The 27,084-nt window shown below is 26.2% G+C and overlaps 1 protein-coding gene and 1 long non-coding RNA gene across 3 annotated transcripts; one reads left to right on the plus strand and one right to left on the minus strand.

Moving 5' to 3' along the window:
• Nucleotides 1-11,344, minus strand: LOC123268378 (maltase A2-like). The gene is made up of 9 exons (XM_044733393.1): nucleotides 11,327-11,344; nucleotides 6,915-7,126; nucleotides 5,588-5,767; nucleotides 5,304-5,461; nucleotides 5,061-5,195; nucleotides 3,621-4,052; nucleotides 1,914-2,359; nucleotides 1,559-1,836; nucleotides 1-271 (listed from the first exon to the last, which is right to left on the minus strand). The coding sequence occupies exons 2-9, from the start codon at nucleotides 7,078-7,080 to the stop codon at nucleotides 27-29; spliced, it is 2,040 nt and encodes a 679-aa protein (XP_044589328.1). The 5' UTR covers nucleotides 7,081-7,126; nucleotides 11,327-11,344; the 3' UTR covers nucleotides 1-26.
• LOC123268426 lies at nucleotides 7,542-24,900 on the plus strand. 2 transcript variants are annotated; one of them, XR_006510231.1, is made up of 5 exons: nucleotides 7,542-7,901; nucleotides 10,295-10,378; nucleotides 10,526-10,767; nucleotides 10,916-10,944; nucleotides 24,256-24,900. It is a non-coding gene; the product is annotated as an uncharacterized LOC123268426 (long non-coding RNA). The 2 variants fall into 2 exon arrangements; XR_006510232.1 differs by lacking the exon at nucleotides 10,295-10,378.
• Nucleotides 24,901-27,084: the final 2,184 nt, after the last annotated feature.

Below are 27,084 nucleotides of genomic sequence, written 5' to 3' on the forward strand. Positions count from 1 at the left end.
TTTAATTGACTAATTAATTATTAGATTTATTTAAATAGTAAGAAGATACAACAGATACTCAACAACGTGATAATTGGATTAATTATCAGAACCGTTCCTCCGGCAGGCACTGCAGTTGATTCTGCAATTAACTCACTCGAAATATCTAATGTCTCTCCCTCGTCGTCATCTAACTCCTCGGTAGTTACGGCTAAATTTGCTGGAGTGCTATCAATTACACCTACGCCTAATGAATATGGAGTGGGTTCCAGATCAGAATTCTCTTCGCTACCTGAAAAATTATTCATTTTAAAATCAACCTCGCGCTTTATTAGAGTACTTTTTTTATCGGATTTATTGATTTTTTTTTTTTAATTTAAAAGTTAATTATTGAACATATTGAATTTAATTAAAAAAAATTTTTTATTTTAAAAGCGATACTGATTTTTTTAGACTTTGCGAATTGTTATGACTAATCTATATTATTAAGAGAATAAGCAAAGTTTTGTAGTTAGTGTATTTATATGATAAAATGGGTTTCTATGGTTAAATTATCTCTAGACACATAATTAAGAAATGACGTTGTATCTCATGAACTATTGACATTTTTGAAGATATAAGCTCATCCCGATGTTACACTCATCAAGACCTTTCATTTGAGTACCCACATCAATTTTTCATATATTTTATATATTTATATATTTCACAAATACCATATATATGAAATATATATCAAAATCCATGTGGGTGCTCAAATGAAAGTTCTTGATGAGTGTAACACCGAGATGAGCTTATATCTTGAAAAATGCCAATAATTAAGAAATGACCTTGTATCTTGTAAACTATTGACATTTTTAAAGATATAAGTTCACCCCGACCTTATACTCATCAAGAGCTTTCATTCAAGTACCACATGCATTTCTAATATATTTTTCATATATACATATATATATATATATATATATATATATATATATATATATATATATATATAAATATATAAAATATGTGAAAAATTGATGTGGGTACTCAAATGAAAGGTCTTGATGAGAGTAATGTCAGGGTGAGTTTATATCTTTAAAAATGTCAATAATTAAGAAATAACTTTGTATTTTGTCTACTACTGACATTTTTAAAGATATAAACTCATCGCGATGTTACACTTATCAAAACCTTTTATTTGAGTACCCACATCAATTTTTCATATATTTCATATATTTATATATATTATATATATGTATATATGAAAAATATATCAAAAATGCATGTGGGTACTCAAATGAAAGCTTTTGATGAGTTTAACATCAAGATGAGCTTATATCCTTAAAAACGTCAAAATTTAAGAAAGTACAGTGCAATTTAACAAAATTCATTATTCAATAGAGCAAAATTTCAATTTTTTATAGTTCATAAGTCACGGCAGTCACGCAGTGACTGCAAAGTTGCTAGTTATATTATTAATGAAGATAAGTCAAAAAACATCTCAGTATTTTTATTAAATTAATTAAAACTTTTTTTAAGTTTATTTTATTAGATATTTTCAATTTTTAAAATATGAAAATTAATTAAAAAAACTTACTATCATCTTCAGGTGAACTAGCATCAGTTTCATTAATATAGCTTCTCAATACAACAGCATCAGAGGGTTCAATAACAACAGTCTCTACTGTTGAATTAACTTCGTATAAATTTTCTTCATTAGTCGAGAAGACGACTACAAAATTATCATCATCATCATCATCATCATCATCATCATCATCGTCTTCATCGTCAGATACCAGGGAAGTAATGTTAACTATTTCTTCCTCCGCGCCGAAGTTAATTAGCACCAAATATTCCGGATGGTTTTCCAAGTGCCTAAGTAGAGAGTAAGTATTTATTAATTAGCAAGTAATATTAATAAACATCAGAATAAATAAAAGATTGAAAGGTACCGCTTGAGGAAGATAACTTTATCGTTGTTGATAGTCTCGATGCTGAAATTACCATGACGGAAAACCGGGTCTTTGCGGAGATGCGCTAAACTTTTGTAAGTATTTAGAGTGCTGAGAGGGTCCTCGAGTTGACTCTCGACGTTTCGGGTGACATAATCTTCGTTAATGGGAAAGTAGAGGGTTTCGTTAACCGAGAATCCGGCAGAAGTGCTGTTGTCCCATTGCATTGGAGACTTGGCAGCGTATTTAGACAAGTCAGCAAGATTGTTTAGAGTTGGATTTATTGTCTTAAGGTATCCAGGCACCTCTGCTGCATCTGTCATTCCAATCTCGTCGCCGTAGTAAGAGTACGCTTGTCCGGGCAAAAGCATCGTCAAAACCATCCAAGCTTCTAAGCGATCTTGGCCTTGTCTTGTCGCTATTCTTGAACCGTCTGGATGACTTATCTGAAATTTTTATTATTTTATTTACTTAAAAAATAATAATAATAATGAATTTAATAATTGAATTTAATATTGTTATTATTATTAGTATTTAGGCTGAACTTGAAAATGCTCTATCGCTAGATACATAATTAAAAAATGACCTTGTATCTCGTAAACTATTGACATTTTTAAAGATATAAGCTCATTCCGACATTACACTCATCGAGACCTTTCATTTGAGTACCCTCATCAATTTTTTATATATTTCATATATTTATATATATATTATATATATGTATATATGAAAAATATATCAAAAATGCATGTGGGTGCTCAAATGAAAGCTCTTGATGAGTGTAACATCGGGATGAGCTTATATCTTAAAAAATGTCAATAATTAAGAACTGACTTTGCTATCTTGTCAACTAATGAAATTTTTGAAGATATAAGCTTATCCTGATGTTACACACATCGAGACCTTTAATTTCAATACCCACATCAATTTTTCATATATTTTGTATATAAATATATGAAAAATATATCAAAATGCATGTGGGTACTCAAATGAAAACTCTTCATGAGTGTAACACCAAGATGAGCTTATATCTTAAAAAATGTCAATAATTAAGAACTGACCTTGTGTTTTGTGAAATATTGATATTTTTAAAGATATAAGCTCACTCCGATATTACATTCATCGAGACCTTTCATTTGATTACCCACATCAATTTTTCATACATTTATATATATTATATATATGTATATTTGAAAAATATATCAAAAATGCATGTGGGTGCTCAAATGAAAGCTCTTGATGAGTGTAACATCGGGATGAGCTTATATCTTAAAAAATATCAATAATTAAGAAATGACCTTATATCTTGTCAACTATAGACCTTTTTAAAGATATAAACTCATCCCGATGTTACACTAATCGAGACCTTTCATTTGTGTACCCACATCAATTTTTCATATATTTATATATATATATATATATATATATATATATATATATATATATGAAAAATATATGAAAACTCATGTGGGTACTCAAATTAAAGCTCTTGATGAGTGTAACATCGGGATGAGCTTATATCTTTGAAAAAATCAACATTTAAGAAAGTACAGTTCAATTTAATAAAAGTCATCATTTAATAAGGCAAAATGTTATTTATTTATAGTCCACATAGTGACTGCAAGGTTGCTAGTTTAATTTAGTTTAAGATTGTTATTAATTTCTAAAAATTTCAACTTAATAATGATAATAATAATAATAAATTACCGGCCAGTTAGTTGTAGAATTCTCAGGAATACCATTGAGCCAGTTTTCAATTAAAATTTTGATATCATCAGCCCCGTCATCAATGGTGACATTTGTGATGAGATGAAAATTGAATGGAACAACTCCCGAGCGATTATTATCACCATAGTAAGATATCAAAGTAGCATCTGACTCCTCAGACTCGACGAGCAGTAATTTTGACGTTGAATTGTTCTCTTCTGTCCAGTTGTCTGTGAACTCCCGAATTTCATATAGAAAATTAGCATACTCATCATCCCCAAATTCATCCACCGACTCATCTGATTCATCTGATTCATCTGACTCGTCTGACTCGTCCGACTCGTCCTCTAGATCCAGGTCTTCGTAAAAGAACCCGCCTTTTGAGATTTGGAAACCATCCACACCTCGATCTAGCCAAAAGTCCAAAATATCCTGGAATTTAAGATTACAAAATAGTAAATCGGAGAAAGTATGTTTCTTCTTCTGATGCTGAAGAAGAAATCTCAAAAATTTAATATTTATTTAATATCACTCGGTACTTTTATTATCCGAGGAATTTAGCGTGGAAATATTATTATTATTATTATTATTATTTTAAACTTTTATTAATTTTATCAACCGTGATTTTATTATAATTCTTCTAACCCGTTATCACCTATTCGGTCATTTTCATGCTAGTATAAATCTAATTTCAAGTGGATGGAAATTTCCATCTTCACTAACAATTTGAGACAATTCGTCTTCGGATAGTTAGGTCGATGGGCAACCATCGAACTTGAACACTAGTTAGCTGGTGAATGCTAGTATCTGTTCGACTATATATTAAGTATTAACGATGGAAAGCTACTGAGAATAAAGGGCAACTTTGAAAAATCCATGAAAAATTAACCAAGCCAGGAATCGAACCTGGATCTCCCCGATTACATGTCGATTCCTGGCTTGGTTAATTTTTCATGGATTTTTCAAAGTTGCCCTTTATTCTCAGTAGCTTTCCATCGTTAATACTTAACATATAGTCGAACAGATACTAGCATTCACCAGCTAACTAGTGTTCAAGTTCGATGGTTGCCCATCTAATCGACCTAACTATCCGAAGACGAATTGTCTCAAATTGTTAGTGAAGATGGAAATTTCCATCCACTTGAAATTAGATTTATACTAGCACGAAAATGACCGAATAGGTGATAACGGGTTAGAAGAATTATTATTATTATTATTATTATTATTATTATTCATAAGTAATTATAATTGAAAAATATATATCAATATTGATCTAATGTATAAAAAAATAGCTTAATGCTAATCAATAAATATTATTATTATTATTATTATTATTATTATTATTATTATTATTATTATTATTATTTATTAAAGAGCATTTATTTTTTTTCTTATTATTATTGTTGTAGATCTGGCTAATGAAAATATTTATAATATTACCAGTATTTCTTCAACAACATCTTTGTTGCGTAAATTAAGATCCGGTTCAGTGTCTTTGAATTTATGATAGTACCACTGATCTCTGTCCTCATTCCAGGTCCAAGCTGACCCCTTGGTATAATTCCACACACTGGCCTTAAAATACAAAAAACAAAACCAATCAATGAATTTTATTTTAATCGGGACTCCCAACCCAGTCCACACCCCTGAATGTTATCGTATAACTTCCTAACAAGGATGTACCCAGTTGTTTGGCGGAACTCTAGTTCCATTTTCATCGACGCTTCCGTTCGCCCAGATGTAATAATCGCTGTAAGGATCGATACGATTTACCGAGGCTTCAAACCACTCGTGTTCTATGCTCGAGTGACTCGGCACTATGTTTAAGATTATTTTTATATCTGTAAAAAAAATCCATTAATTTTATTTTACTTTACTTTAAAAATAATTTTTTACTTTTAGAAAATATTTAAAAAATCAGTCAGCTGTCAAAATAAAATCAATTAATAATAATAAAAAAAAAATACCTTGTTCGTGAGCTTCTTCAATTAGCTGATCAAAGTCTTCCAAGTCTCCGTAAATTGGATCTATGTCAGTATAATTGGAAATATCATAACCAAAATCAATTAACGGAGATGAAAATATCGGATTCAAGCAAATAGTTTCTACTCCAATATCTTTGAGGTAATCAAGCTCGCTCAAAATACCTGAAAGCATTTCACTTTGAATAATAATAATAACAATTAATCTTAAAAATAAATGACACTGAAGCTGACATACATTATAAATTTTTAGCAGTGAAATTATTACGAAAAAAACTAAATTAAAAAATTCCACATGTGAAAATTAAAAAAAATAAATTTGGAGGCATTTTTATTATTATAATTAATTATGACATTAAAGTCAGCTGTCACTTGATAATTTTTTTAATAAATAAATTTGCTACAAAAAATTATTTTTAGAAAATTACGTTTATAATTTTTTAAAATTTCTACATGTCAATTTTTTGTTCTCATTTTTTTGCCATAATTTATTAGTTAAAAAAATAATAAAAATTAATGTCATTAAAATTAGCAGTCAAGACAATTTTTAAATTAAATTTAACAAACAAATTTCTTCCGAAAAATTATTTTCAAAAATGTGCATTTTTAATTTTTTAAAATTTCTTCATTTCAATTTTTTTTTCGCCATAATTTGTTAAAAAATTTCTAAAAATTAATAAATATCTGCTAAATTAAATGAAAATTAAGTTAGCTGACATCTAAAAATTCTTATAATTTTTTTTATTGAAAAAAATTATTACAAACAATTAAAAAAAAATTTGACATGTAGAAAATTTGAAAAACTGTAAGTGTAATTTAAAAAAAACATTTTTTAGTTCTAATTTAATATATAAAGTAAAATCAAAAAATTAAAAATGGTTAACTTTATTATCTAAATTAATTTTCATTAAAAATTATTACATATTTGCTAAATTGATTCTCATAATTAATTTGTTATACAAATTAAAAAAATTGACAGCTGTTAGCTAACTTCATGTCATTAAAATTAGCGGTCTCTTCACCATTTTTTTTTTACAAACAAATTTGTTCCAAAAAATTATTTAAAAAAAATTTTTTTAATTTCTAAATATCAATTTTTTTCCATAATTTATTTGTATAAAAAATATCTGCTAAATTAATTTAAATGCTAACTTCACTATCATTAAAAATAAATTTCTTCTCAAGGTCACTCAAAGTGAGGTTAACTGCCAACTCTACAATTAGAATCACCCGTGCTATAGCAATAATGGTGATGGCTGATTTATGACACTGACAATATAACAATTAATCATAAAAAAAGTGAGTAGCGCACCTTGCAAATCGCCTTCGCCATCTCCGTCGCTGTCTTTGAATCCTCTAGTCCATATCTGATAGATCTGGGTGGATTCCCACCACTCAGGCTCTTCGGAGTTGACATTGCAGTCGCAGAGACCTATTAAGAAGATTAAACTGCTCAGCAGTATTATTTTTGCAGACATCACTCAAGCTTCAATTTTTTATTATTTTTTTTTTAAACAACATTTATTCTGATTTTTTATAATTTAATAATTTTACTTTCACTTCACGGTAATTTTTCAAGTGGTGATCCGGGCGACAGGAAAGAAACAACTTGTCTATTATTAAAAATGTAACAAGGTGAAATGAAATAATTTTAAAGAAGAAGTGTAAATGACAATAGGGTGAGAATTAATGTGAGTATGAGTATTACTAGAAATGCCAGTGCCAACTGAAACCAAACAGACCAGTCTCTCGGATGTCTTCGGGTTCTGGCACCAATCCTAAAAGATCCCGGCTACCCGGCTGCTATGCTGTCTCTCGGCTGTATGATGTGAATTATAATTTATAATAATACATTTAATATTTAATATCAATGTTTCTGTTGGGAGGTAAGTGATTCTTTATATTAATAATTATATCTTCAAACTTTTTCACCGCGAAATTCCGACGGTATAGTATGAAAATTAAAATAAATATCCTGTTTGATAATCTTATATTCACACTCGATAAATTACACATTATCGCAAGTTATCTCTGTGATAGTCTCAATAAATTATTACGGATGACAAATTTATCGGTGTATGAAAATAAAATCTGGTGATGATTTATTTGTTGGGTGACCTTCTACCGAAACTCCACAAAGGATAATAAAAATTATATCTGTTATTAAACGATAAACTCTTTTTATGACGTTTTAAGCAACACTGGAAATACACGACCTAGAAATTTGCCATTTTGAATAACTAGTTTCATTTTTTAATTTATTTGTCTCACTTCACTTAATTGTTTATTGACAACAACTGTAATTATTTTTTCTCCCCTCCGGGCGGAAAGTGTCAATTTTCTGCCCGCTGTGCTAAATGAAAATGCCGCTTTCCGCCTCCGTCGAAGAGAAATAGTATATTACACACCTAGGGAAGTAAAGTAAGAAATGTCTCAGATCACATGTTTGTCGACCTCGGCTTCGCCTCGGTCAACAATTACATATTTTCCTGCCCTAGGTAAGAGATTAGTATATTACACACCTAGGGAAGTAAAGTAAGAAATGTCTCAGATCACATGTAATTGTCGGCCGAGGCGAAGCCGAGGTTGACAAACATGTGATCTGAGGCTTTCTTATTTACTTCCCGTGGAGTGTATACTATTTTTTGCTCGACGAAGGCGGAAAGCGGCAACTTTGTTTAGCGCAGCGGGACGAAAGTTGCCACTTTCTCGCCCGGAGGGCAAAATACTATTTCATATAACCTGCATTGAAAATGTGAGTTTCAATGCCTGTTGAGCCAACCGAAACTAGACAATTTCAGACCAATGCGACAGTAAGGGCAGGTATCAATTATTTCTTCCCGGCGGACAGAAAATGACGATTTTCTGTCCGCGAGGTCAAGTTGCAGCTTTATTTTCAATCCTATCAATTGTTTGTTTATTTTATACCTTTATAATTGTCATTCTAACCGTTAACTGTACTGACATATTATAATTCTGTTATTAAGCATAAATAAGAATGATAAAAGAAAACTTGTCAATTTACGAATAATGTTTGGTAAAAAATAAACTATTACTTTCTATTTTATTATAATTTTCATAATAAAATGGTATTTTCGCTGTTCGTCTGAAACTATCTAGTTCTGGTTGGCTCCAGACATTGAAACTAGAATTTTTAATGCAACTTATATGAAAAATATAATGTGTGACGCGGGATGAAACACGATTTCAGACCGAGTGATGCCAGCCCTCGCTTCGCTCGAGCAGGCAACTTCACTCTGGTCTGAAATCGTTTTGTTTCATCCCTAGTCACACAATATACTATTATTATTAATCAATGTTTTTGTAAGAGCATAACAATATTGTTTATTTTTTAATTACTAATAAAATTAATTGGTTATATTTCAGAGTTGACGAAAATGACATTAAATTTAGCTGTCACTCCATAATTTTTTAATTTTTTTTTAACAAACAAATTTGTTTTAAAAAATTGAATTTTTAATTTTCAACTTCCCGCTAAGAAAATCGAAGATTTTCAAAAATTGGGAAGTTATTGTTTTAACCTCGTTTTGCAAAAATCGAGTTTTTATCAGATCTCGACGTTTGAAGGTCACAGGAAGCTTCCCTGACCATCCCCGCGAGGTTGTCACGGTGTCTGTATGTATGTATGTGTGTGTGTGTGTGTGTGTGTGTGTGTGTGTGTGTGTGTGTGTGTGTGTGTGTGTGTGTGTGTGTGTGTGTGTGTGTGTGTGAAAGTATGTGAACCGCTTATAACTTTTGAACGGCTTGACCGATTTCATCGCGGTTGGTGCCATTCGAAAGGGCTTGACTAAACTTAGATTTTGAAAACTATTTGGACCGATTCAGATCAATAGATTTTGAGAAATCTTAAAAAAACTGAAAAAAAAATTTTTTTCAAATGTGGTTTTTTTGGAATAACTTTTAAACGGCTTAAAGGTTCAATTCCAAAAACTAATCAGCTTTTAACCTCAAAAAACTACGTCGATCGACACCAGTCCGGTCAAAATCGCTTGATTCGTTCGAGAGATATCGTGAACGAAAGAAAACCGAAAAAAGTGTTTTTTCGGAATAACTCCAAAATTCCTAGCGCGATCAATTCAAAATTTAAAATTCTTTATGAGGCTTGAAAAACTGCGTCGAATGCTTCTAACCGCGTAAAAATCGGTTTATTCATTCAAAAGTTATTGCGGTTTAAAAATTCAAGAAATAGTGTTATCAAATCTCTATCAGACTTTTGAGCTCGAAGAGCTTTAAAGCATAGAAAAGCAATCTCTTTGAGCTCGGAGAGCTCAAAATAACCCATAAATTGTATTTTTGAGCTCGAAGAGCTCAAAAACGTCATTGGTGCAATTTTAAGCGCCTAAGTATGGAATTAGCGGGAAGTTGCAGGGATGGCCTTCAGGGTCAACCGTTTTCCTAATTTTTTTTTAATTTCTTCATGTCAATTTAAAAAGAAATTTCTTTTTTCCATAATTTATTTGTCACGAAAATTCCGAAAATTATCAAACATCTTCTTAATTTTAATTTAACAGAATTGTACTCCGCCATTTTGAATAACTATTTTCATTTTTTATTTTTATTATTAATCAATATTTTTGTAAAATTATAACAATATTGTTTGTTTTTTAATTACTAATAAAATTTTTTTCTTTATAATTCAGACTTGACAAAAATGAATTTTTTTTTTTACAGAATTATACTCCGCCATTTTGAATAACTATCTTCACTAATAAATTTATTTGTTTCACTTAACTCAATTGTTTATTAACAACAACTGTAAGTATTTTTATAATTGATCACTATTATTGGCTGCGTTCAGGTTTAAATTGAAAAATTGCAATAATATTCTTCTTTTTAATATTAACTCTATAATTATTTTAAAATCAATAACTACTAAAAAAATTTTTTGGTTATAAATGTCAGAACTGAATCCTGACATTCAATCAGCTGTTAATTGACAATTACCATTAATTAACTTCATTTGAAAACAAATAAAATATCTTCATTAAAGTGAAACATAAAGTAATGATGAAAAACAAGGAAATGAAAATTTTAATGTTTAGTTACGGTCTCATTAAAACACTTGTAAACATTTACCTAACCTATAAAACGCCGCGGGGCAGCAGTATTTGCTTATCTTATATCTCATAATTAATCAGCGAAAGGTAAGTGAATAAAAATAAAGATATTGTAAACAACATTTAATTAATGTATATTTCATTTTTTGCACTATCCAAGTAATTACATTTTTGTTATTTAGTTAAATTTATCTGACTAAAATGCCGCTCGGTGTTATATTAATTTTTTTTTTAGATTCCAATTTCCAAAATTAGATATGGACAGTTAATGACATTAATATAAGCAATTATTTTACAATTTTTTAATTTTATTTAACAAATAAATTTGTTCCAAAAAACTGCATTTTTAATAATTTTTTAAAATTTCTTCTCAATTTTTTTTCCATAATTTATTTGTTAAAAAAAAAATATTATTAAATATCTATTAAATTAATTTATATATGTATGAGATTAATATTAGCAGTCAAGACAATTTTTTAATTTTATTTAACAAAAAAATTTCTTCCTAAAAATTATTTTAAAAAAAATTGCATTTTTAAGTTTTTTAAATTTCTTGTCAATTTTTTTTTCCATAATTTATTTGTTAAAAAAATTATTAAACATTTGCTAAATTAATTTTTATCATGTATGACATTAAAATTTGCAGTAATTTAATAATTTTTTAATTTTATTTAACAAAAAAATTTCTTCCTAAAAATTATTAAAAAAAAATTGCATTTTTGAATATTTCTTCATGTCAATTTTTATTTATAATTTTTTTACTAATAATTTATTTGTTAAAAAAATGAATTAAATGTCTGCTAATTTAATTTTTATTAGGTATGACATTAAAATTAGCAGTAATTTAATAATTTTTTTATTTTATTTAACGAACAAATTTTTTTCAAAAAATTATTTTTAAAAAATTGCATTTTTAATTTTTTAAAATTTCTTGTCAATTTTTTTTTTTTTCCATAATTTATTTGTTAAAAAAATTATTAAACATCTGCTAAATTAATTTATATATGAAATTAAAATTAGCAGCAATTTAATAATTTTTTAATTTTATTTAACAAAAAAATTTCTTCCTAAAAATTATTAAAAAAAAATTGCATTTTTGAATATTTCTTCATGTCAATTTTTATTTATAATTTTTTTACTAATAATTTATTTGTTAAAAAAATTATTAAACATTTGCTAAATTAATTTTTATCATGTATGACATTAAAATTAGCAGTAATTTAATAATTTTTTAATTTTATTTAACAAAAAAATTTCTTCCTAAAGATTATTAAAAAAAAATTGCATTTTTGAATATTTCTTCATGTCAATTTTTATTTATAATTTTTTTACTAATAATTTATTTGTTAAAAAAATGAATTAAACGTCTGCTAATTTAATTTTTATTAGGTATGACATTAAAATTAGCAGTAATTTAATAATTTTTTTATTTTATTTAACGAACAAATTTTTTTCAAAAAATTATTTTTAAAAAATTGCATTTTTAATTTTTTAAAATTTCTTGTCAATTTTTTTTTTTTTCCATAATTTATTTGTTAAAAAAATTATTAAACATCTGCTAAATTAATTTACATATGACATTAAAATTAGCAGCAATTTAATAATTTTTTAATTTTATTTAACAAATAAATTTCTTTAACAAAATTATTTAAAAAAAATTGCATTTTTAAATTTTCTGCATGCCAATTTTTTTTTCCTATAATTTACTTGTTAAAAAAATAATTAAAATTAATAAATACCTGCTAAATTAATTATCATAAAGTGTAAAGTCCAAAACTTAAGCTTGGAAATTCACAAACATCAATATTGATATGAATATTGATGTTGACAGTCGTTCCTCGTCCGAGCGACACCGAGCCAGAATAATTTTATTAATTTATAAACGTTGGCTTCGAACCCGGTTCCCTATTCTGGATCGACGGATTCTCTGCGTCATTCTACATCAACAATTATCAATAACACATTTATTCCTTTTCTCACTCTTTGCATATAATTAAACAATTACCGTAGCTTTTCTCGCGTCATTTAATATACATATAAATATGTAGAGTACTTTTGATAAAGGTCAAAGCGTTTGACAAATAGTATATCGGGTTTGCAAAGAACAAGCAAAGGAATTCTAATAATAGTTCTTAATGTTTTAGTTTTTAATCGTATCAATTATTAAATTACCGACTTAAACAATTTAACATACTTTTATTTTAAAACTTTTTTTTTTTAATTTATTTATTCTCAAGCGTTTTACTTTTTCACTCTCATTTCTTATTTAAAATCTCATCACATACTTTTAAATAAATAAACCGACTTACATAACAATAATTCGTTGTATCGGACAACTCGGGCACTCAAAACAATTATAATTTGTACAAGGAATAAATACTTAAACTAATTATCAATAAAATTAATACAGAAGCACAATTAGCTGGCGTTAACAAAAAAAATTATCTTCAATAAATATTTAATTAAAAAATTAATTAATGCAACCGCTAATTTACAATTTAACAATTTTTAATTTATTAAATATATATTTATATTTATTTATTTATAATATATATATGTGTGTATGTAGCAACAATCTGGACTCTCGGACGGGAGAAAAGATGAGCGTAAGAAAATTAAAGTCAGTATATATTTTCTCGCTTTTTTTTTCTGTTATATATTATTCTAAGCAATAACACAACAATATATACATAACGCGTATTTATTGTTTTAAATTTAACTCATTTTATTTATTTATAATTAATAATTATAATAATAAGTCATTAAACTCACATTTATTCTTCTAGTTACTCGCAGTATATATTATTTTTATTTTACAGTACAATTTTAATTAAAACGCCTAATTCTACACACATTTTATTTCGCATATTTTTTATTTTATTTATTTATTATTTTTATTTTTTTTCTTCGTCGAGCTAATTTACAGTAATCGAAATATTATTGAGAGAATTTATCAGCAGGTTTGTGTCAAATTCAGCTGACAGATGTTCGATCACTGAGTATACAATAATTTATATATATATATATTGTTTAATTTTTTTTTTTTTTCGACAGTGTTCAAGTGTTCAGCAGTAAATTGTATAGCTTGAGTAATGGCTTGCTGCTTTGGTATATATATTTATATACAATCGTGATTAATTTAAGTATGTTTTTAATATTTTTGGAAAATAGCCGTTTGTTAACTAGAACGTTTATTAATTATTAAGTAAATTTGGAAATTAGTTGATGATGTAATTTTTAAAATTAGCCGCTAATAAAAAATGATATTAATTAAATTACTGAAATAGAAATTTAGCTAAATATAAATTTAGACATTTATAAAATAGCGAAAATCAAAAATCTATGGCTATGTTAATTTAGCCAATTCTTACTGCAGAAACTATTTATTTATTTTATTTTAATGCTAAGACAGTAGAGTCAAATGGCAAAATTATATGACATTAAATTTGGCAGTCACTTGATTATTTTTTAATTTTTTTTTAATAAATAAATTTCATCAAAGAAATTATTTTTAAAAAATTGGATTTTCAATTTTTTAAAATTTTTACATTCTAATTTTTTTTTGCCATAATTTATTTAAAAAATTTTTTATCTGCTAAATTAATTTTCATCTTAAGTATACAAAAAAAAATTACAATTAAGTACGCGTATGAATAATGAAGATATAAAATTTCAAAATTTTAGATATTAAGAAATAATCGTTTTTCTTAAATTTAGAACGTAGTTATGATAAATATGAATAGTATAAATTTGAGTATTAAAATTAAAGAGTTAAACTTAGGGGTAGAAAGTACAACAGATGATAATCTAAAAAAGTGAAACTAATAAAATTAACCGATTGTAACTTTTGCACTGAAAGAAAAAATTAATTTGATTCAAGAGAAAAATTCTTGAACCAAGAATATAATTTTGAAGAGGGTATTTTTCTTGAATCAAGACGAAAAGTTCTTGAATCAAGTAAAATTTCCTTAAATCAAGAATTTTTATACTGAAATCAAGAATATTAAGTTCTTCAAAATTATATACTTGATGTGTGCGAATTGTAAAACCGAACAAAAACAGTTTCACTGTAAAAAATCGCGCCAAGTCCACGTTCATAAGACTTTGAAGAAAAAAAATTTTTTTTTCTTTACAAAAAGATATAAAATCAAAATATTAAAAAATCCAAGTAACCGATATGATTGTATATAATTTTCGGAAATTAAAAAACATTTTGTTGTAAATTTAAAAATTAAAGAAATAATTTTGGAACGTATTTAGTGTGCGTGGTTGTAAAATATTTTACTTTTTATGAAATTCGTAAAATCTATCTACTAAGACTGAAAAAAAATTTGACATACACAATGACGCACACCAAGTACGTTCCAAAATTATTTCTTTAATTTTTAAATTTACAACAAAATGTTTTTAATTTCCGAAAATTATATACAATCATATCGGTTACTTGGATTTTTAATATTTTGATTTTATATCTTTTGTAAAGAAAAAAATTTTTTTCTTCAAAGTCTTATGAACGTGGACTTGGCGCGATTTTTACAGTGAAACTGTTTTTGTTCGGATTTTAGTATTTTTGTAATTATAATACAAATTGACAATTCGTACCAACTTAAATCTCGCGTTGGCTGCATTTTTCATAACAAACTATCCTCTTGAAGCTACAGTTTATGTAGAAATAATTCCAGCGTACCCTGGCGAGTGTAGGTGCAAGCTGTGAAATATCTTTTTCTAACTGTAGTTTCTTATCTATAGAAGGATTACCATGGATTCTCGAATTATTTAGTCTGTGGCATGTCACTTTCTCCATAAGAAAAAAGTCAGGATCTAAAAATCTGGGTCGCTATAGTTTGTACCAGTGAATTTAATTAATTTTAAATAGAATTTATTATTTTCAAAGACCATTATTAATTAATATTGATAATATAATATATAACGTATTATTATAGAGTATCATTGAAGAAAAAAAAGGTCTGTAGAATGAATAAAATTTTGCAACCTGAAAATATCGTTCTGCTTACGGTAAACACACTCGGTAGTCTGGCGCTCCGTTTACAACGGATTTGAACGGAACTTGGCGCCAGATTCTACCGAATCTGTGGATTAGCCGTTTTTAAACTTTTTATAACTTTTTAATGAGTCGGTCAAATCTGCTCTAATTTTCATAAAAACTAAATTTATGAGAGTCCTTTTAGATGCCTCAAATCGTTTTTTGATCCGTCAATCGGTTCAAAAATTATGAGTGATTTAGAAACGGCTAATTTTATAAGTTTCTGCAGTAAAAATTGGTTAAATTTACATAGCCACAAATTTTTATTTTTCGCTTATTTATAAATGACTAAATTTATATTCAGTGAAATTTCCATTACGCTAATTTCATTAATATCATTTTTTATTTGCGACTAATTTTGCAAATCAACGTTCTAATTAGCAAATTGTTTAACTCGATTTTAGAAAATTTTTCATTAGTATGAAAAAAAAAATCAGTTAAAAATTATCACTTTAAAAAACAATTTATTATCTAATAGAGGTATAATATTTTGGTTTGGATCATTTAAATAATTTATAATTAGAATTTTGCAACACCAAAATGTTAAAAAATCACCCTCTAAAAAATAAGGAGTTAGACCAATTGCTAATTAGACTGTCTAAATGATATTATCAACTAATTTTTAAATTTATAGTTTATAAACTTAAAAACATACTTAAATTAATGTCCACGATTGTATATAAATATATATATAAATTAGCAGAGATATATTATAGACATAAAGAAGATGAATCAAAGGATTTTTTATTGATTGTAATTGTAAGTTAATAAATATGTTCTTTATAAGATAGTAATTTAATTGTAATTTATTGATAAGTGATTTTGTTTATTTTTTTATAAAAAAAAAGAAGAAAAGAATTTTCTTCAGCCAGCCCCATTTGTAGCGAACAAAGTAATTATAAGTTTAATGATTTAATAGAAAATAATTTGGAAGTAAAGTGTGCAATTGAAGTATATATAACAAAATGTCAGTCGCACGCACTACTAATGTCAAGTTGTGCGTGATAAAGATTAAATATGATGGCTCAAATAATATCATGTATTATTTTATTATTGGAAATTTATTTTATTCATGAAATTGGTAAATGGAACGAGAGAAATAATATTATGATATATATTTATTTAGAGTTAAGTGAATAAAAATCTAGTTGGTCCAAATATAAATCGCTATAATTGGTCAATTTTAAGGTTCATTAATTTCAATGCTTCAATAAACTAGACTGAGCGAAAATAAATTATATAATGTGTATTTTAATAATTTTCGTCCATTGATTAATTTCAGTGGTTTTAGGGCCAGTTTTTCAATCCGGGATCAAATTTTATTCAATGCTAAAATATATCTATATGTTTTATGTACATAGATATACTGACAATAATAATTACAGTACAACCTTGATATAACGAAACTCAAAGGAAATAGAAATTATTCGTTATATCGAGTAATTCGTACACGGAAAGAAAATTGAAGGAGTTTTTACTGTTTAACTATTGTAATTTTTACTAAATAAAATAGTAACGGTGGGCCATACTTCTCATTTAGTAATTTTTACGATCTACTATTGTAAATTTTATCCACCAAATAAGACTAGCAAGAGTCTTAAAAAGTCGAATACTATAGAGCAAATTATACAATATGTGTTTGTGAACTTTACAATTCAACTATTGTAAAAATTCACAGTTGGTTTTTTTAAATAGTATATTACACACCTAGGGAAGTAAAGTAAGAAATGTCTCAGATCACATGTAATTGTTGGCCGAGGCGAAGCCGAGGTCAACAAACATGTGATCTGAGGCTTTCTTATTTACTTCCCGAGGAGTGTATACTATTTTTTTGTCCGACGAAGGCGGAAAGCGGCAACTTAGTTTAGCGCAGCGGGACGAAAGTTGCCACTTTCCGCCCGGAGGGCAAAAAACAAATATTACGGAGGGAGAGAGATAGAAGGTTGGACTAATTGGTACCTGTACAGTAATCGAAAAAAGAAACCGACATTTTCGTGCTATCTGGGAATCGAACCCAGAACTCTGTGTTGGCAGCCAGAGACTCTCCCTCTACGCTATCTGAGGTAAACTAAGACACATACCCTTTAACATTTACATAAACTCGGAGTCTAGCGCTGTGCACGGCCATCACTCACACTAATTGAGAAACATTCCAATTCAACTATTGTAAAATTTGCTATAGTTCTATTGGAAAGATACAGAGGCAGCACTGGAAATTTTCATCTCTTACTTTTTACAATAGTAATATCGTATTTTTTCATGAATAAATAGTATTTTTTCTTCTAAAATATTTGACAATTAATAGTAATAAAAGTATAGTCCAGCTTTACAATAGTTATATCGTAAATTTTCCCAGAAATTTTTTCCCGTGTAATAATGAGGTTTGTTATATAGAGGTTAGATTAAACTCGATTCGTTATAACGAGGTAAGAAAATTTCCACCACACTGATAGAAGGATTTGTTTATAGTTAAAAAGATTTGTTAATATTTAACAAATCATTTATTTGAAGCCATTTGTTAGTCCTTAACAAATATTTCTTAGTATTTAAAAAGATTTATTAATATTTAATAAATGAATATCAGATTTATTAAATACAAACAACTCATTTTAAATACTAAGAAATATTTATTTAATATTAAAAAATGGTCTCTAATAAATGATTTGTTAGCTATTAACAAATATTATTTAATACAAATAAATCCTTCTATCAGTGCAATGAATAACAACTCATTCAAATCAAAACACAGAATTATTTATTTGAAAACATTTAAATCAGTTTAAGATCAAAATAGACAAAATAAACATAGAATGTATTAAAGAAAACATAACATGATTGAAGAATAATAGCATTAGCTTAATCTTCATTTTTCGTTTCTTTACTCGAAAAAAAGTGTTCGTAATTATATCCAAAGCACAATCGAACTCCCTAATGGATTTAACTACACCGTCAGATAAACCACCTTTTTTGAAAAATACATATTTAATTACATCTAGAGCGTTGCGTGCATCTTTTATCGTAAAATCATTTTGATTTATTGCACGCCTCATAGCGCGAAGCGCGTGAGGTTGTGCTTTATACTCGACTCGTCAAGGTCAAGCAATTTTGTGATCTTTAAATGTCTCTATCACAACCATATTACACTTATACAATAATATAAGTAGATTTACACGGAGAAAACACTTAAATTAAACCATCTTTTACTTTCTAAAATCATTTCATGTAGCTATTTTGAAAAAAATTTTACGTGGACGTCCGGATGTCACCGTATTTTGGATGTACCAATGATTACTCCCGAACAAATTGATATTTCAAGACCGGACTTTTTTTATTAGTTTACGAATGCGATGAACTGGGTCCGTATTTCATATCAGTAGCCTAGTTTACGTATTTTTTTTTTTTAAATTGAATTTTTATTAAAATTTATTACGATAATTACGATATAACCGTACAAAGCCAAACGAATTTTTCTTATTTGTCACGTGAAAACTATGGCGCCACTTTATAAAGCTAGATTTTTTTAGACTGCGTGCGCATATAACAAGAAAAAAAGGCGCTGATATTTAAAAAAAAAAAAAAAAATACTCTGTAAGAAATTACTTAATTATAATTTTCTTTTTTTTTATCAGTTACACAATTTATTTTTTCTTAAAAAATGAATGAGCGTTATGAGGCGTGCACTTTTGGATTTTCCAAACTTTTTTTTAATTCTCTTCTTCCTCTTCGACAGTGATCAAACAGCAATGACTGATTTATGAAGAATTAAACGTGTCAGCACTCGTTAAGACATTAATTATTGTGGAATTAAGTGGGGATAATTTGTAGAATACGTTATGTAGAGATTATAGGCTGGAAAATTCTTTAGTGAGGTTGTTAGAAAAATATATTCGTAATATAAAGGTATATTTTACATAGACTCTTATGGGCAGTTCTAGGGGATTTTGAAAAATTTGTTAAATCGAGGAATTCGCTATTCGCTATGAGTGTGACTGCAGCGCCAGTCAAAATATGAACTACGGGAGGCTGTCAGAGTATGTTTTTATACGTATGTCAATAGCAAGAAACATAAAAATAAATAAATTTTATAAATAATTGTAAAAAAAAAAGTTATAAAAAATATGTGACAATTTTATACACCGATAGAAGGATTTGTTTGTTAATGAATATTTTTTAACTGTTAGCAAATATTTATTTAAAATCAAAAGCAAAAATAGCATTTTCTTTTGACACTTTTTATAATCTTATAGCTGGAATACATGATAATAATTCAATTCACTCAATAAATTAACCCTTTTTAATATTTATAAATACAAAAGATAATTATGAGCTATGATAGAATTCGGTATTTTACAATAAACGTTATTATAATGTAATATAATTAATACAAATAATTTATAAAAATGATTTTTGTTTATAAGAAATCTTCATATCATATGATATTACAAGCAAAACAAATTCACTCAACAAAATATTTATTAACTGTTAATAAATATTCGTTAACTATTAATAAATAGTTATTAACTATTAATAAATGTACTTTCCTACCAAATAAATATTTATTGAATGTTAAAAAATATTTATTAAAGTTTAATAAATTAAATAATTGTCTTCAAATAAATTAAATTATTAATAGTTAATAAATCCTTTTATCAGTGTAATAATTGTAGTTTTGTTTTTTAGTTAAACGAATCAACAAAACGTACGTATAATGATAAAAAATAAAAAAGATTGCAGTAAATATTTCTGCTGGTATTTTTTAAGACACAACAACTCTGGTGTCTCATTTTTTTTTAATTTATTAAAATTAAAACAAAATAAATACTTCCACGTGTACTTACTTACAATTTTAGGAATAATAGCCTCCCGTAACTCCGAAAGTAACCACTGCGAACGCTTCAGTCGATTTCATTTCCCCTACCATGGCTTCACTCAGAGCGAATATTGAGGTTCGTTATATTGAGGTTACACTGTATATCTTGGATAAAATTTTATCCCGGATTGAAAAACTCGCTCTTAGTATTTAGTTTTTTTTGCCCTCCGGGCGGAAAGTGGCAACTTTCGTCCCGCTGCGCTAAACTAAGTTGCCGCTTTCCGCCTTCGTCGGACAAAAAAATAGTATACACTCCTCGGGAAGTAAATAAGAAAGCCTCAGATCACATGTTTGTTGACCTCGGCTTCGCCTCGGCCAACAATTACATGTGATCTGAGACATTTCTTACTTTACTTCCCTAGGTGTGTAATATACTATTTTTTTATTTGAAAATAGCTCCACTAGGAGCCATTTATTTTTTTATTTATGTAAGCAGGCGGTTTATTTAGAGTCTCAAGTCTCATGATACTCGGTTAATGATAAAGATAGCCTGAACATACTTTTAATTCTTTGGAAAAAGCCAAGTTTACTTTGTTTCTGTGGGAAGAAATAAATAATAATTAAAAAAGTAATTTTAATTGATTTCTTCTTTATATTAATTTTTAAAATTAAATAATAGAAAGTTTTAATAAGCTTCATTCATTGTTAATAATAATTTATTCAAATTCTGGACATAAAAAATATCAAAATTATTTTTGACACACTTTATAAACTCAAAATTTAAATAACAGAACTTTATTAAAGAAGATAAATTAATTTTTTTTATAGAAATTTTGTAAATAATAATAATAAATTACAAAATATTTTGTTAAAATATTTATTAATAAATAAAATAAATTAACTCAGTAAAAATTTGAAAAATTTTTTATCAGTGAAGATATTTTAATTAAAATAATTAAAAAAACAAAAATTTTAATTGATTCCTTCTTTATATTAATTTTTTTAAATTTACTAATAGAAAATCTTAATAAGCTTCTTTAATTGTTAATAATAATTTATTTAGATCCAGGAAATAAAAAGTGTCAAAATTATTTTTGACACATTTTATAACTTCAAAATTTAAATAAATAGAATTCTATTAAAGAAGAGAAATTAATTTTTTTTTTATAAAAACTTTATAAATAATAACAATAATATATTTATTAATAAATAAAATAAATTATTTCCAGATAAATTAACTCATTAAAAATTTAAAAATTTTTTATCAGTGAAGATATTTTAAATTAAAATTCCAATTAAAATTTTTAATAAAAATAATTTTAATTGATTTCTTCTTTATATTAATTTTTAAAATTTAATATTTTAATAAGCTTCTCTGATTGTTTATAATGATTTAATTAGATCCTGGAAATAAAAATTGTCAAAATTATATTTGAAACATTTTATAACTTCAAAATGAAGAAATTTTTTTAATTAAATAAATTGTTTTAAAATAAATTAATTTATAAATTTTTCTATCAGTGAAGAAATATAAATTATATTAATTAAAAAAAAATTGTTTCCGCTCAGCATGATTAATCATTAATCTACCAATTGATACAACTAATAACTAATGTAAAGACTAATAGAATAGAATAACTCCTGAAGTTTCGAATATGTTTCTTGGCCAGTCATGACTTAAGTCTCTTGGTCCATTATAACTTTTAAAAAATCCTTTAAAAATGAGTAAATCCTTTAAGAAAGTAACTATAACTATAACCTACGATTTAGGACTCCAGATCTTGGGGCTGGCTCTTTTTACATGTAAACAGTACAAGTAGAAATAGGTATAATAGTATATGTTTTATCAATATGACTAGTGCGTTCATAGACGCGAAAAGGGAATAAAAATCTAGGTAGTAGTTAATAGTTAATATTAATTTAATTAGTAATGTAAACCGACAGTCCCGGATATAGAAACTTCGTAGAAACTAATAGTGTTACAAACAATAAATTTAACATATAAAGTTTCGATTTTCACTTATTTATAGCTAAGCGCTACAGTTTTGCAAGGTGTTTAACTCCTCTATTAACCAGTTAAGGCCAATTTTTGATGATATTTAAATTAGCAGACATTTTAGAGAATTTTTTATTTTTTTAATCATTCAAAATTATAAGTAAAAAATATTTTTAAAAAATTGCACTTCAAATTTTTCAAATTTTCTACATGTTAAATTTTTAAAATAAATTTTTTCAATAAAAAAATTATAAAAATTTTCCAATGTCTCTAATTTAATTTTTATAAATTAATTATAATTAAATTAACAAACATTTGACAATTTCTAATTTTTTAATCAACAAAAAATATTTTTAAAAAATTACACTTAAAATTTCGGCATGTCGAATTTGAAAAATTATTTTTTTCAATAAAAATATTATAAAAGTTTTTTAATGTCGCTAATTTAATTTTCAAATTTTTTCAATACAAAAAATTGATTAATAATTTTAGATTGAGATTGAAGAAATAGAAAAGAAGACAATAAAAATTTTTAAAACAAAAATTTAGAAGGTCACCCTGACCTATACTATCATTTTAAAATTTCTTCATTTGGCTCAATGATTTTTATTTATTCTTTGTAATTTATGATTGTAATTATTATCAATTATCAATAATATCTATCTATCTACATCCGATTGCTTCCTAAATTATTAGTATAATAAATACACGATAAAGTTTATGAAACTTGTAATTAAAATGTATCCACGAGCTGCCCAACCGAATAAATCGTCTAATTACGCTAGAGATTATCGCTAATTAAATAACTTTCGAAGCGTATTTATCAATAAAACTAAATCAGCTCGAATTATTTTTATCAATTTGCAAGCAAGTTATTGAATATTTTAAAATTTTAATTAACAGACGTTTAAAAATTTTTTATTAATTAAATTAGAACTAAAAAAAAATTTTCTTTAAATTTTTTATAATAAAAAAAACCATAAAAGTAATCAAAAAATTGTTTTGTTTTTTGTTAGTAATTAAATTAAAACTAAAAAATTTTTTATTCAAAATTGCGCTTGTAGTTTTTAAAATTTTCTACATGTAGAATATTTGTTTTCATTTTTTTGTCATAATTTTTTTAATGAAAAATTTTTTTTTAAACAAAAAATTGCGCTTATAATTTTTCAATTTTTTAAAATCTATAATTTAATTTTTTTAATAAAAAAATTTTTTTTTAAACAAAAAATTGCGCTTATAATTTTTTAAATGTAAAATTTAATTTTTTTAATATAAAAAATTTTTTTTCAAACAAAAAATTGCGCTTAAGTTTTTAAAATTTTTTAAATGTAAAATTTAATTTTTTTATAATAATTTTTTTAATAAAAAAATTTTTTTTTTTCAAACAAAAAATTGCGCTTATAATTTTTCAATTTTTTAAAATGTATAATTTAATTTTTTTTAGTAGAAAAAATTCTAAAAAATTTTTAAAAATCTGTTAATTTAAATTTAATTAAAATATTTAGTGACACAGAGCTGAGAAATAAATTTTTTAAACAATTTATTCAAATATTTCTAGGGCAGACTCAACACAGGATACTAAATGTAACGAAGAATCTTTCGTTCCGTAAATTTTCGATTCTACGACAAACATTTTTATTCTTATTCTTATCCTTATCATTATAATATACTTTTTTTTTTTTATCTCTTTTCATTTTCATTTTCATTTGATTTTATTTCTTGCAGGTTTCAGTGGCATATATACAAGCGAACCTCCATCCATTGAATTCCCGTTTTATTAAATTTGACTCTGGGCTTCAGCTCGAGCTTCGTCTATTGCTATCGAGAACGAAAATGTTAGGGGCGACGACAAGATTCTCACTTACGTTTTATCACTTGACGCTTTGCTAGTTGAGTTTGTAATTATTTATTTAACTTTTTTTATTAAATCAATTGTTAACGTTTTTATTAAAAGTATCAAGAGTAGTTTTGACTAGTTTCAAAGGACAGAGACTGAAATTTCGTGAGAATTTCTTTGGCAGATTTCTTCTCTAAGAGAAGAAATAAAATATTTTCTTTCACAATCAAAGAAATACACTCACACCTTAACTCTCAATACAGACAAACTTTTTTATCTTTATTCACCGTGACCCGCATTCATTAATTTTACTCAGCTTCAGTTTAAACAGAAGCGGATCATAATTGTTACCACTAGCTAAAAAATCAATCTTACTTTTTTTTACTTTCAGAGACTACGGCGGAAAATATTTCTGGTGGGAATTATTTTAATTATTCATTTTTAATAAAATTAATTAAAATTTTAATATTGGGGAAAAAATTTCATTATTAATTTTGATACTGAAGTTAATTTTTTAGTTTTTATAACAAATTAATTGCAATTGAAAAAATTTTTTTCATTCTATATTATTAAGAGAATAAGAAAAATTTTGTATCTAGGATAGTCATATGATACAATCGGTTTATTTAGTGTCATTGCAAAGGTCTTGACTTGAATTTGTACCTTTTCAAGGTTTCATATTATTCTCACCGATAGTCAATTTATTATGATAAGTATTTGGGCTGCATTCGAAAATGATCTATCTCTAGATACATAATTAAGAAATGATCTTGTATCTTAAGAACTATTGACATTTTTAAAGATATAAGCTCATCCTGATGTTACAATCATCGAGACCTTTCATTTGAGTACCCACATCAATTTTTCATATATATATATATATATATATATATATATATATATATATATATACATATATATATATATATATACATATATATGAAAAATATATCAAAATGCATGTGGGTACTTAAATGAAAGCTCTTGATAAGTGTAACATCAGGATGAGCTTCTATCTTAAAAAATATCAATAATTAAGAACTGACTTTGCTATCTTGTCAACTAATGATATTTTTGAAGATATAAGCTCATACCGACATTACACTCAACTAGACCTTTCATTTGAGTACCCACATCAATTTTTCATACATTTCATATATTTATATATATGTATATATGAAAAATATATCAAAAGGCATGTGGGTATTCAAATGAAAGCTCTTGATGAGTGTAACATCAGGATGAGTTTACATTTTTAAAAATATCAATAATTAAGAAATGACCTTGTATTTTGTCCACTACTGACATTTTCAAAGATATAAGCTCATCCCAATGTTACACTCATCGAGACCTTTCATTTGAGTACCCACATCAATTTTTCATATATTTATATATATTACATATATGTATATATGAAAAATATATCAAAATGCATGTGGGTACTTAAATGAAAGCTCTTGATGTGTATAACATCAGGATGAGCTTATATCTTTAAAAACATCAATATTTAAGAAAGTACAGTGCAATTTAACAAAACTCATTTTTTAATAAAGCAAAATTTTATTTATTTATAGTTCACTAGTCACATAGTGACTGCAAGATTGCTAGTAATTTTTATTTAATTTTCACATATTAATTTGTTATAAACATTGAAAAAAAATTTCTAATGTCATTTAACTTCAATATCATTGCAAATAAAAACCCCCAAGAATTTTTAGAGATAATAAATAAAATAAAAAAAATAAAAAAAAAATGATTATTTATTTTTCCACTTAAAATTCTTGTTTTTCAAAAGGAACAAACATATTTATTACAATTTTTATCAATATTTTCACACATATAAAATTACCCTCCACCATAAATAAAAATACCGCCGTTCGGTCAATTCCTCAAAACACTTCAAACTATTCTTCAAAATTGCTAGGATAGTTAATAGAGGAAATCCTAAAAACCGTATAATTAATTTTGAAATTTCCGTAATGCAGTTGTAATAAATAACCGATGACTGCACAAAGTGACCGATCAATACGCATTAACGCATCCATATTCTCTTTCACCATAATAGTATCCGAGTGATCGATTGCCTGAATTTATAATTAGACAGACAGCCACTAACGGCAGTGAAAAAATAATAACTAAGGTCGTCTTAATACTGTCACAAATCCTCACTCTTACATAATTAATTAATAAAATAAATAAAAGCGTTAACAATAAACAGCAATTAATTTACATTAGCATTAACTGATTAGTTATTACGTCTTTGAATCTCGGTGGCGGACTAGAACTTTGAAAAATAAAAACTAATTTAATTTAATCTTACGCTTCTAGTACACTTACAAATATAAAATTAGCAATATTAATTATAATTATTACTTCCCACGGATTAAATTACTCGTAACTTATAACTATTACTTATTTTTATCATAGTCCTATAAATAAACATCCTCCTAGTCTACTTGAACAGTAAATATTTTCATAAGAAACGTACCGAAATAAAATACACTATGTATACATGTCAATAATAATAATGTCAATTTACATATATGTATAATATAGTATAACTTCTTAGCGTTTGATTTTAACCACTCGGCTAATATGTTTCCCTTCTCATTCCATTATTTATACACTTAAATACTCTTTTTACAATGTTTTAATAACTTTTTTTATTTTTAATTTATTAAGGCAAAATCTTAAACCGTCCGCTGAATTAAAACGCT

This window comes from Cotesia glomerata, linkage group LG1 (assembly GCF_020080835.1).
Source record: "Cotesia glomerata isolate CgM1 linkage group LG1, MPM_Cglom_v2.3, whole genome shotgun sequence".
Lineage (NCBI taxonomy): Eukaryota > Metazoa > Arthropoda > Insecta > Hymenoptera > Braconidae > Cotesia > Cotesia glomerata.